Source organism: Phoca vitulina, unplaced genomic scaffold, assembly GCF_004348235.1.
Source record: "Phoca vitulina isolate PV1807 unplaced genomic scaffold, GSC_HSeal_1.0 scaffold54, whole genome shotgun sequence".
Taxonomy (NCBI): domain Eukaryota; kingdom Metazoa; phylum Chordata; class Mammalia; order Carnivora; family Phocidae; genus Phoca; species Phoca vitulina.
In genome coordinates, this window is record NW_022589757.1 from 369,212 (window position 1) to 382,823 (window position 13,612).

General features: G+C 39.3%; 1 protein-coding gene across 23 annotated transcripts in view; it reads right to left on the reverse strand.

The window, feature by feature from the left end:
* Nucleotides 1–13,612, reverse strand: part of CDC42BPA (CDC42 binding protein kinase alpha) — a 330,638-nt gene that overhangs the window by 211,199 nt on the left and 105,827 nt on the right. For all 23 annotated transcript variants that reach the window (XR_004297614.1, XM_032389303.1, XM_032389298.1 and 20 more), the window contains exon 5: nt 2,185–2,333. Coding sequence is in view for 22 of the 23 variants with exons in the window: in XM_032389303.1 (XP_032245194.1) it covers nt 2,185–2,333 (149 nt within the window). In the remaining variant the exon portion in view is untranslated. The remainder of the gene's footprint in view (nt 1–2,184; nt 2,334–13,612) is intronic.

Here is a 13,612-nt window from a genome sequence, read left to right on the forward strand (position 1 = left end):
AAGAGGAATAAACAGGACTCATTTAACATGGCATACCTTGTAAAATTATAGGTATAGAGCCCTAATAGAGCTCAGGGTTGAAATGGCTTTCCAATGTCAACATCAGAAAGATAGCTATCATCTAAAATGCTGTGGTAAGAAGAATCTTAAGACTGCATATACAGTTGGTAGGAAAGGGTCCTATGATCAGTTAAGAATATTTGTCACAGCCGGGCAGAAATACCTCATATTTACTATCTCCAATCTAGACAAATTATTTTCCAAAGTAATCATTCCTCACTAAGAATTTAGATATGAATTAGGGAAAATTTCACTGAACTCTTTGAGTCTAAGACTAACATTCTTTAAATGTTCAATTAAATGATGTTTTTAAAGTATTTTTAACTGACAGTCCTCACCTAGGATCTTGGGTTACTGTTAACAAAAGCACTTTAGTTTCTCATTCTGTAATTCACTCATAAGACCACAATACCATCTTAAAAACTGCATTGTGTTTTATAATTTTCATAGTATATTCATGTTTTTATTTTCAAAAAAACTTTCTGACTATCAGACATCAACAGAGAAAAGCACATGATTAGGCAAGAGCCAAAGTGAGACCTCATAAATACAAAATTTTTAATAAAAATATTCTTCCTTTAATAATGTCCTAGAAGTCCATTACTAAGTAAATCAATCAGCAGAAAATACCCACATCTTAAAAAAAAAAAAAAAAAAAAAAAACAACAAAAAAACAGAAACTTTCTCTTCCACGCGCGCTCTTGTCCTTCACAGAGATTATGTGCATCACCCACCACTTAAAAGTAACAGTCACTGCTGTGTTACTGAGCAGAAGGACTCGAAGTGTGGTTGCTGGACCAGCAGCAGCAGCAGCACCTGAGAACCTGTCAGAAATGCCAATTCCCAGGCCCACCCACCCTATGGATTCAGAAGCCCTGGTGCTGACCCAACAAAGTGGGTCACAGCAAACCCTCTGCCCCATTCCGATGCATGCTGACATCTCAGAGAATGGTTCCTTCCCTCTCCAACGTGGCAGGTCCTTCACCTGCTTCTCCCTAGCACCTCTTCACTCTTTCTCACAGTTTTCACAACCCAAAGATTTCCTCATTTGAATGATTAATTCACTAGTAACTGTGATGGTTTCCTACTTTCTTTCCTTTGAAATATGAGACTGCCTTTTAAATTATCCATTAAAAATTTTTTTTATTACACATAAATTACTATGAGCTGTTTACATAGAAGAGATTTTTAGCTTGTGTCAACAGGTATAAGAATAATCTGGTATGTGGAGAAAGGAGAACCCTCATGCACTGTTGGTGGAAATGCAAACTGGTGCAGCCACTCTGGAAAACAGTATGGAGGGTCCTCAAAAAGTTAAAAATACAAGTGCCCTATGATCCAACAATCACACTACTAGGTATTTACCCAAAGAGTACAAAAATACTAATTCAAAGGAATACATGCACCCCAATGTTTATAGCAGTGTTATCTATAATAGCCAAACTATGGAAATAGCCTAAGGGTCCATCGATAGGTGAATGGATAAAGATGCAGTATATATATACAATGGAATATTAGCCACAAAAGAGAATGAAATTTTAACATTTGCAACGATATGAAGGGAGCTAGAGTATTATGATTAGCAAAATAAGTCAGAGAAGGACAAATACCATGATTTCACTCACATGTGGAATTTAAGAAACAAAACAAATGAGCAAAGGGAAAAAAGAGAGATAAATCAAGAAACAAACTCTAGAGAACACACTGATGGTTACCAGAGTGGAGATGGGTGGGGGGATGGGGGAAACAGGTGATGGAGACTAAAGAGTGCACTGGTCGTGATGAGCACCAGGTGATATATGGCAGTGTTGAATCACTATATTGTACACCTGAAACTAATATTATACTGTATGTTAACTGGAATTTAAATAAAAACTTTAAAAAAAAGAATAATCCTGTATAAAAAAACTATTTTGTAAATAGGCTCACTTTTTTCTCTTCATTCCATCTTAAACTGTATACGATCAAACACACATTTGTGGGGAAGACTTTAAATAAATCATTGTACCTGTCAAATAGTTCACAAAGAAAAAATTACCCCATGGCCATCAAAAGTATCACTTTCCTACGAAAACATCTCCACTGACATTCATACAACCCATTCTTGCGTGGCGTCTTACTTACCTGTGCACATAGTGCAGCTGATGAACAGAATCGATTGCTATCACCATCTCGGCCAAGTAAAATCGAGCCATATCTTCAGGCAATCTATCTTCAAATTTGCTGAGCAGAGTAAGCAAATCCCCACCAACATAATAATCCATGACCAGGTACTGGGAATGAAAAAAAAAGGACTCAATAAATAATAAGGGTGAAAAATTAACATATGTAACATAACCCAAGGTCAAACAGCACTGGGTCAAATAATTTTGTTGTTAATTACAAGAAGCTGCATAAGACAATCCTTACAAGGCTTGTAAATTTCAGGAAGCAGTAAAATAAAATTTTAAAAACCTGAAGCAGGGAACAACAGGATTACTCTTGTTTTGTTGTTGTGTTTTGTAAAGTAATAGCATCACCATCATCACCTATAACAATACACCACAGTTTTACCAACATTTCATAGAGGAAACAATGTATTAATTCTCCAAAAATGATTAAAATAACTCAGACTATAAGACAGTCCTTTATTATGTTGAGCAAATTCATTTTCATCATTGTTACATTTTCCTTATTTCCTGTTGGACTGGTAACAACTTTATCAAATCAGCACTTGCATCAGCATTTAGAAAGCACTAGTATACTGAATATAATAATTTCCATCATATACATACTTCTCTTTTCACTCCTGATAGTGCAGAAATATCAGAATGGACTTTTCTTAGGTATGTATAAATAGAAGTCAACTAATTTTAGATATGGACTCTCATGGGTATATGTGTACAATACTGTGATTTATAATAAATAATATATATACTTATATTTATATATACACACACACACACATATATATTTTGACAGAGCTCCTAAAAACCCTTAAAATCTCGGGGCGCCTGGGTGGCTCAGTTGGTTAAGCGACTGCCTTCGGCTCAGGTCATGATCCTGGAGTCCCTGGATCGAGTCCCGCATCGGGCTCCCTGCTCGGCAGGGAGTCTGCTTCTCCCTCTGACCCTCCCCCCTCTCATGTGCTCTCTCTCTCTCTCATTCTGTCTCAAATAAATAAATAAAATCTTTAAAAAAAAAAAAAACCCTTAAAATCTCCTAAGTGGGGGTGCCTGGGTGGCTCAGTCAGTTAAGCTCAGGTCATATGGGCTCAGGTCATGATCCCAGGGTCCTGGTGAGTAAGGAAAGTGTACAGGTATAGGCAGGAAGAGATAGGGGGCCCCTGACTAGGCTCTGAAAGAGTGAACAAGAGATAAGGGAATAGACCAGACCACCTGGCCCCGGATGTTATGGTGGCTACAGGGAATCACAGAAAACGAACAAACCTCAGAAGTAAGTCATTTAAGGGTGCTATCAATTGTCCTTGCTCAGACCAAGACTGCACAAGAATCTCAAGGCCACAAGCTCCCTGGTCAAGTTTTCAATAAAAGCCCTCAGTGGCAACCCATTTGGGACCCCTCTCACTCTAGAGAGATTTCTTTCCTTTCTGTTCTCACCTTCACTTAATAAACTTTCAGGGCACTTCACCCTTTTGTGTCCGGGAGATTCATTCTTCGACTCTGCGAAACAAGAACCCTGCAATCCTGTAACACTGTCCCTCTCCCTGCTCAAGTTCTCTCTCTCTCTCTTAAATAAATAAATTAATTAAATACTTTAAAAATTATCTCCTAAGGGATAAGATAAAGGTGGCTTTTGTTATGTATAACAAACCCCTTTTCAACCACACTTGTGTTTATGTTAATGAGGTGGCTTTTGGAAAGCCCTTAGGTAACCTAAGGATGGGGGCTGGTTGCCAGGGGAACCAACCAAGATTAGAAGGTTGGAAATTTCTAGAGTAGGTTTGGAGGCTGAATCCATCATCAATGGCCAATGACTTGATCACTCATGCCTATCTAATGAAGCCTTCATAAAAACCCAGAAGGATGGGGTTTGGCAAGCTTCGGGCTGGGCAAACACGGGGAGTGGTGCTGGAAGAGTGGGGCACTTCTGCGGAGGGCGTGCGAGCTCCGCGCCTCCCCATCACATCTTGCCCTGTGCACCTCCTTCCTGCAGCTGGTCCTCAGTCAGGGGAGCAGCTCTGACAAACTAACCATATCTGAGGAGTGGGTCGTGGGAATCTCCAATCTACTGTCTGTGAGTCAGAAGCACAAGTAATAAACTGAAGTTGTAACTGGAGTGAGGAGGGAGTCTTCTAAGACTTTGAACCCTTAGCCTCTGGGATCTGAGTTGTCTCCAGGTAGACAGCATCGGAATGGAGTTAAACTGCAGGGTGCTCAGCTGGCGTCGCAGGACTGCCTGATGAGTGGAAAACCCACACAGCTAATGTCAGCAGTGAAGTAGTATTGAGAGAGTATGGTGTGTGACGTAAATGAAACACTGGAGATTTCCTTTACCATGTGTGTTTGCCAAAAAAGACAGACAAGGAGTAGATGCTAAAATGTTCACAGGAATTAGCCCTGGTTGTTAGATTACCCATGATGTCACAGCTTTTCAGTATTTTCTAATTGCTTTCTAAATATGCATCACATATGCATGTGCATATTATATTATACATATTCTTTTTTTTATTTTATTTTATAATGTTATGTTAATCACCATACATTACATCATTAGTTTTTGATGTAGTATTCCATGATTGTTTGCGTATAACACCCAGTGTTCCATTCAATATGTGCCCTATTTAAAAAGAATCACCAGGCTAACCCATCCCCCACCTCCCTCCCCTCTAGAACCCTCAGTTTGATTCTCAGAGTCCATAGTCTCTCATGGTTCGTCTTCCCCTCTGATATCTCCCCCTTCATTTTTCCCTTCCTACTATCTTCTCTCTCTTTTTTTAACATATAATGTATTATTTGTTTCAGAGGTACAGGTCTGTGATTCATCAGTCTTACACAATTCACAGCGCTCACCATAGCACATACCCTCCCCAATGTCTATCACCCAGCTACCCCCCACCACACCAGCAACCCTCAGTTTGATTCCTGAGATTAAGAATTCCTCACATTAGTGAGATCATATGATACATGTCTTTCTCTGATTGACTTATTTCATTTAGCATAATACCCTCTAGTTCCATCCACGTCGTTGCAAATGGCAAGATTTCATTCCTTTTGACGGCTGCATAATATTCCATTGTATATATATACCACTTCTTCTTTATCCATTCATCTGTTGATGGACATCTTGGCTCTTTCCACAGTTTGGCTATTGTGGACATTGCTGCTATAAACATCAGGGTGCACGTACCCCTTCGAATCCCTACATTTGTATCTTTGGGGTAAAAATACCCAGTAGTGCTATTGCTGGGTCATACAGTAGCTCTATTTTCAACTTTCTGAGGAACCATCATACTGCTTTCCAGAGTGGCTGCACCAGCTTGCATTCCCACCAACAGTGTAGGAGGGTTCCCCTTTCTCCGCATCCTTACCAAAATCTGTTGTTTCCTAATGTGTTAATTTTAGCCATTTTGACTGGTGTGAGGTGTTATCTCACTGAGGTTTTGATTTGGATTTCCCTGATGCCGAGCGATGTTGAGCACTTTTTCATGTGTCTTTGGCCATTTGGATGGAAAAATTTCTGTTCATGTCTTCTGCCCATTTCTTGATTGGATTATTTGTTCTTTGGGTGTTGAGTTTGATAAGTTCTTTATAGATTTTGGATACTAGCCCTTTATCTGATATGTCATTTGCAAGTATCTTCTCCCATTCTGTCAGTTGTCTTTTGGTTTTGTTGACTGTTTCCTTTGCTGTGCAAAAGCTTTTCATCTTGATGAAGTCCCAATAGTTCATTTTTGCCCTTGCTTCCCTTGCCTTTGGCAATGTGTCTAGGAAGAAGTTGCTCTGGCTGAGGTCAAAGAGGTTGCTGCCTGTGTTCTCTAGGATTTTGATGGACTCCTGTCTCACATTTAGATCTTTCATACATTTTGAGTTTATTTTTGTGTGTGGTGTAAGGAAATGGTCCAGTTTCATTCTTCTGCATGTGGCTGTCCAATTTTCCCAACACCATTTGTTGAAGAGACTGTCTTTTTTCCATTGGACATTCTTTCCTGCTTTGTTGAAGATTAGTTGACCATAGAGTTGAGGGTCCATTTTTGGGCTCTCTATTCTGTTCCATTGATTTATATGTCTGTTTTTGTGCCAGTACCATACTGTCTTGATGATGACAGCTTTGTTCAATAGAGCTTGAAGTCCAGAATTGTGATGCCACCAGCTTTGCTTTTCTTGTTCAACATTCCTCTGGCTCTTCGGGGTCTTTTCTGGTTCCATACAAATTTTGGGATTATTTGTTCCATTTCTTTGAAAAAAGGGGATGCTATTTTGATAGGGATTGCATTAAATGTGTAGATTGCTCTAGGCACCATTGACATCTTCACAATATTTGTTCTTCCAGTCCATGAGCATGGAACGTTTTTCCATTTCTTTGTGTCTTCCTCAATTTCTTTCATGAGTATTTTATAGTTTTCTGAGTACAGATCCTTTGCCTCTTTGGTTAGATTTATTCCTAGGTATCTTACGGTTTTGGGTGCAATTGTAAATGGGATCGACTCCTTAATTTCTCTTTCTTCTGACTTGTTGTTGGTGTATAGGAATGCCACCAATTTCTGTGCATTGATTTTATATCCTGCCACTTGACTGAATTCCTGTATGAGTTCTAGCAGTTTTGGGGTGGAGTCTTTTGGGTTTTCCACATAAAGTATTATATCATCTGCAGAGAGTGAGAGTTTGACGACTTCTTTGCCGATTTGGATGCCTTTTATTTCTTTTTGTTGTCTGATTGCTGTGGCTAGGACTTCTAATACTATGTTGAATAGCAGTGGTGATAGTGGACATCCCTGCCATGTTCCTGACCTTAGGGGGAAAGCTCTCAGTTTTTCCCCATTGAGAATGATATTCACTGTGGGTTTTTCATAGATGGCTTTTATGATGTTGAGGTATGTACCTTCTATCCCTATACTCTGAAGAGTTTTAATCAAGAAAGGATGCTGTACTTTGTGAAATGCTTTTTCTGCATCTGTTGAGAGGATCATATGATTCTTGTTCTTTCTTTTATTAAGGTATTGTATCACATTGATTGATTTGCGGATGTTGAACCAACCTTGCAGCCCAGGGATAAATCCCACTTGGTCGTGGTGAATAATCCTTTTAATGTACTGTTGGATCCTATTGGCTAGTATTTTGGTGAGAATTTTGCATCCATGTTCATCAAGGATATTGGTCTGTAATTCTCCTTTTTGATGGGGTCTTTGTCTGATTTTGGGATCAAGGTAATGCTGGCCTCATAAAATGAGTTTGGAAGTTTTCCTTCCATTTCTATTTTTTGGAACAGTTTCAGAAGAATAGGTATTAATTCTTCTTGAAATGTTTGGTAGAATTCCCCTGGGAAGCCATCTGGCCCTGGGCTCTTGTTTGTTGGGAGATTTTTGATTACTGCTTCAATTTCCTTAGTGGTTATGGGTCTATTCAGGTTTGCTATTTCTTCCTGGTTCAGTGGTTCAGTTTTAGTAGTTCATATATCTCTAAGAATGCATCCATTTCTTCCAGATTATCTAATTTACTGGTATATAGTTGCTCATAATATGTTCTTATAATTGTTTGTATTTCTTTGGTGTTGGTTGTGATCTCTCCTCTTTCATTCATGATTTTATTTATTTGGGTCATTTCTCTTTCCTTTTTGATAAGTCTGGCCAGGGATTTATCAATCTTATAAATTCTTTCAAAGAACCATCTCCTAGTTTCGTTGATCTGTTCTACTGTTCTTTTGGTTTCTATTTCATTGATTTCTGCTCTGATCTTTATTATTTCTCTTCTCCTTCTGGGTTTAGGCTTTATTTGCTGTCCTCTCTCCAGCTCCTTTAGGTGTAGGGTTAGATTGTGTATTTGAGACCTTTCTTGTTTCTTGAGAAAGGCTTGTATTGCTATATACTTTCCTCTTAGGACCGCCTTTGCTGCATCCCATAGATTTTGAACAGTTGTGTTTTCATTTTCATTGGTTTCCATGAATTTTTTTAATTCTTCTTTAATTTCCTGGTTGACCCATTCATTCTTTAGTAGGATGCTCTTTAGCCTCCATGTATTTGAGTTCTTTCCGACTTTCCTCTTGCAATTGAGTTCTAGTTTCAAAGCATTGTGGTCCGAAAATATGCAGGGAATGATCCCAGTCTTTTGGTACCAGTTGAGACCTGATTTGTGACCTAGGATGTGATCTATTCTGGAGAATGTTCCATGAGCACTAGAGAAGAATGTGTATTCTGTTGCTTTGGGATGGAATGTTCTGAATATGTCTGTGAAGTCCATTTGGTCCAGTGTATCTTTTAAAGTCTTTCTTTCCTTGTTGATCTTTTGCTTAGATGATCTGTCCATTTCAGTGAGGGGGCTGTTAAAGTCCCCCACTATTACTGTATTGTTGTTGATGTGTTTCTTTGCTTTTGTTATTAATTGGTTTATATAATTGGCTGCTCCCTTGGGGCGCCTGGGTGGCTCAGTCATTAAGCGTCTGCCTTCAGCTCAGGTCCTGGGATCAAGCCCCGCATCAGGCTCCCTGCTCCGCGGGAGGCCTGCTTCTCCCTCTCCCATTCCCCCTGCTTGTGTTCCCTCTCTCGCTGTGTCTCTCTCTGTCAAATAAATAAAATCTTTAAAAAAAATAAAAAATAAAAAAATAATTGGCTGCTCCCATGTTAGGGGCATAGATATTTACAATTGTTAGATCTTGTTGGATAGACCCTTTAAGTAGGATATAGTGTCCTTCCTCATCTCTTTGGTTTAAAATCTGATTTGTCTGGGTGCCTGGGTGGCTCAGATGGTTAAGTGTCTGCCTTCGGCTCAGATCATGATCCCAGGGTCCTGTGATCAAGACCCGCATCGGGCTCCCTGCTCAGCGGGGAGCCTGCTTCTCCCTCTGCCTCTTTCTCTGTCTCTTATGAATAAATAAATAAAATTTTTTAAAAAAATAAAATCTGATTTGTCTGATATGAGGATTGCCACCCCAGCTTCCTTTTGGTGTCCATTGGCATGGTAAATGGTTTTCCACCCCCTCACTTTCAATCTGGAGGTGTCTTTGGGTCTAAAATGAGTTTCTTGCAGACAGCATATCGATGGGGCATGTTTTTTTTGTCCAATCTGATAGCCTGTGTCTTTTGATTGGGGCATTTAGCCCATTTACAGTCAGGGTAACTATTGAAAGATATGAATTTAGTGCCATTGTATTGCCTGTAAGGTGACCGTTACTGTATATTGTCTCTGTTCCTTTCTGGTCTATGTTACTCTTGGGCTCTCTCTTTGCTTAGAGGACCCCTTTTAAGATTTCTTGTAGTGCTGGTTTCGTGTTTGCAATTTCCTTTAGTTTTTGTTTGTCCTGGAAGCTTTTTACCTCTCCTTCTATTTTCAATGACAGCCTAGCTGGATATAGTATTCTTGGCGGCATATTTTTCTCATTTAGTGCTCTGAATATATCATGCCAGTCCTTTCTGGCCTGCCAAGTCTCTGTGGATAGGTCTGTTGCCAATCTAATGTTTCTACCATTGTAGGTTACAGATCTCTTGTCCCGAGCTGCTTTCAGGATTTTCTCTTTGTCTCTGAGACTCGTAAGGTTTACTGTTAGATGTCAGGGTGTTGACCTATTTTTATTGATTTTGAGGGGGGTTCTCTGTGCTTCCTGGATTTTGATGCCTGTTTCCTTCCCCAAATTAGGGAAGTTCTCTGCTATAATTTGCTCCAATATACCTTCTGCCCCTCTCTCTCTTTCTTCTTCTTCTGGGATCCCAATTATTCTAATATTGTTTCATCTTATGGTATCACTTCTCTCTCGAATTCTGCCCTCATGATCAAGTAGTTGTTTATTCTCTCTTTTTCTCAGCTTCTTTATTTTCCATCATTTGGTCTTCTATATCACTGATTCTCTCTTCTGCCTCATTTATCCTAGCAGTTAGAGCCTCCATTTTTGATTGCACCTCATTAATAGCCTTTTTGATTTCGACTTGGTTAGATTTTAGTTCTTTTATTTCTCCAGAAAGGGTTTCTCTAATATCTTCCATGCTTTTTTCAAGCCCAGCTAGTATCTTTAAAATCATCATTCTGAACTCTAGTTCCAACATTGTACTAATGTCCGTAATGAGTAGGTCCCTGGCAGTCAGTACTGTCTCCTGTTCTTTTTTTTGAGGTGAGTTTTCCATCTTGTCATTTTGTCCAGAGGAGAACGGATGAATGAGAGAACAAAATGCTAACAGGGTAAAAACGACCCCAGAAAAACATACACTAAACAAATCAGAAGAGACCTGAAACCAGGGGAAAAGAAAGGGAAAGAAAGAAAAAGGAAAAAAAAATAAAAAGAAAGAAAGAAAAAAAAAGAATATGATCAAATATGATCAGGCTGGTGAATAGATCAGTGCCACACACTAGATTTTGGGTGTATTTTGGTCTGTTAGAAGAAACTGCCTTCCAAAATTTTAAAGAAAGAAAAACATATGTATGTACAAAAATAAGGGTAAATACGATGAAGGGATAGACTATGACCGTAAAGATGAAAATTATAAAAGATTTTATAAAAGGAATTAATAAATAAGAAGTTGGTTGAAAAAAGAAAGAAGAGAAATCTAAAGAAAAAAAAAAGGGAGAGAATGTGATCAGGCAGGAGACTAGAACAAAGCCACACACTAGAGATTTAGGGTATATTTTGGTCTGTTAGAAGAAACTGTATCCCAAAATTTTAAAGAGAGAACAACTTATATATATACCAAAAATAAGGGTAACTACAATGAAGGGATAGACTATGACTCTAAAAATGAAAAAAAAAAAAAGATTTTTAAAAAAGGGATTGATAAGATGTTGGTTGAAAAAGGGAAAAAGAAAAATTCAAAAAAATAGAAAAAGAAAAAAAATTTTAAAAAATTAACTTTGAAAGACTAAAGAATCGGGAGAAAACAGCTATGAATTCTATGTGCTGTATTCCCCTAGCATTGGAGTTCTGCCGTTTTCATTGATCGGTAAACTTGGTCTTGGCTGGCTATTCTTGCTGATCTGGGGGAGGGGCCTGTTGCAGTGGTTCTCAAATGTCTTTGCCGGAGGCAGAATTGCCCCCCCCTCCCTCCGGGTCCAGGCTAAGTCATCTGCTTGGGTTGCTCTCGGGAGCTTTTGTTCCCTGCAAGCTTTCCATACAGCTTTGGAGGACGAGAGTGAAAACGGCGGCCTCCCAATCTCCGCCCCGGAGGAGCCGAGAACTCGGGGGCCGCACTCCTCAGTGAGCCCCCAGAGAAAAGCAGTCTGTCACTCCTGTTTCCCTGGTCTCCAGCCACACTCCGTGCTCACCCGGCCTGTGACCAAGCATTTCTATCTCTGGCACACGACCCCATTTGGGGTCTCCAAACCCAGCAGATCCCTGCGGTGCATTCACGCACTGCTCTTCCTGGGGGAGAACGGGGAGTCTCCCCGGATCTGCTGCTTGTTGGGTCCCTGCTTCCAGAAAGTGGTCGCTTTTCTGTTCAGAGAGTTGCTGCTATTCTTTTCTTCTATCTCCTGTTGAGTTCGTAGGTGTTCAGAATGGTTTGATACCTATCTAGCTGAATTCCTGGGACCAGATGAAATTTAGGTCTCCTACTCGTCCACCATCTTGCTCCTCCTCCCTATACATATTCTTTTAAGGTGAGTGAAAACAAGACTCAGTGGAAAGATGGCCTTTGTAGTCAGGGATACTTGTATTCAAATTCTGACTCTGGGTTTTATTTGGCTTGAAAAATTACTTAATCTCTTTGAACTTTCTCATCTATCACTCTACAATAATGATACCTTCTTCAGAGTACAGCACTCACCATCAAGGACAGTAAACAGAAGATATTTAAATGTCACTTATAACACCTTCAAGTTAAAATTTTATTACCAAATGAAGATATTACTTCAGTGATCTCACCAATTTGACATTTAAGATTTAAAAAAGTCTTGAGAAAATTCACATTCTTATTACTATATATTAAAATTATAAGCATGGGTAGTTTCTATTAATTAAAAGAAACTAATTTTACTGTTAAATCCTTGAAAATAGAAGGAACAATATATTTCAAATCCTGGTCTATGGTTTCCTTGCTCTATTTACTAGGACTAATGTTTAACAGATTCCATCATGAAGATTAGAGCAAACTAATTTAATGTAATGAAATAGTGTTAGCATAAACATGTCACTAGAAGTGGCAATGGTTGTGGAGAAGAAATCCACAGCTACTGCCTTAAAGAAGTACTCTGAGCAGAACAGCAAACACAAAAACTTTTCAAATAAAAAAAGTCTGCTATTGAAACGAAAGTAGAATATTTACACATAGGAAGTCATAAAATGTAATTCACCCCTTCAACAAACAGTCCCTAGTGTCAATCAGGATTTTTTGGTACCAAACACGGAGAAAAAACCCAAAGGATAAAAAGATGAAAGGCTCCTCCATCAAAGGCTTTCCTGTCTTGATGTGTCCAATAGCTGTGCCTGCCACACCAGGCTCCCACAGGCTGAGTATAACAAACTGCTAAAAAAAAAAAAAACAGTCGTCTCAACATTTTTGCCACATTCAAAACTGAGGCTCCTTGTGTCATTGTCTCTCACCTACTTTCATCCATAATCTGCTACGTGCTTCCCCTTAACAAACCCCGAGCCCCAGGATCCCTCACCTTCCCGCCTGTCCACGTGCCTCACTGAACCTCTTCTCTGGTAAACAAACCTCTTTGAGATAGCATAAAAAATTATGAAGACATAATTATTCTGTTTTCCTTTCTGGCTGCCTACTAAACTGGCAGCCTGCTCATATTCTTTCCCTACCTTGCCCTCAGAGGAAATAAGCTGTTACTAGGACAGAATTCAGCAACTGGAGGGAGCAATGAGCAGAAAACACAAAAGGAAATTCTCAAAAGAAAAGCGATGAGTTGAAAATGAACTACACTTATAATCGGGTTTTGGTGTGAGGGAGACAAGATGCATCAGAAACAGCAGACAAATAAAAACCCCACATGGGAAAAAAGTTCTTTTTCTCCGTAACACATCCCAGCGAGTATCTCCAAGAGCTGCGAGTCAGTCTTCTATTTTCTCCTTTGTTCAGAACAACATTCAACTAGATCACCAAGGTCGTGTTGGGTCTACTTCCTACTAAATGTCTGTGGAGTCCTTCCACTTCTACCCTACCCACTACCCTAATCCTAACCTAGGTCCCTGGCCTGTCTTGACTATATTACTGTTACAGGTTTAAGGGTAAAGAGCTTGCTATATTATATTTTATTCTGTACAAAACTTTCTTGGGAATGAAAGACAGAATACAGAACAAGTGAGGATCAAAGAAGCTCATTCACAATTCCACAGATACGGAGTACCCACTATGCGCTAACATCACACTAGACAACAAGGTGCTACAATGAGTAAGATGTGGCTCCTACCTTAATGGAATTTACAACCTAATGGAGAAGAAAACACAAATCAATGGGCAAGT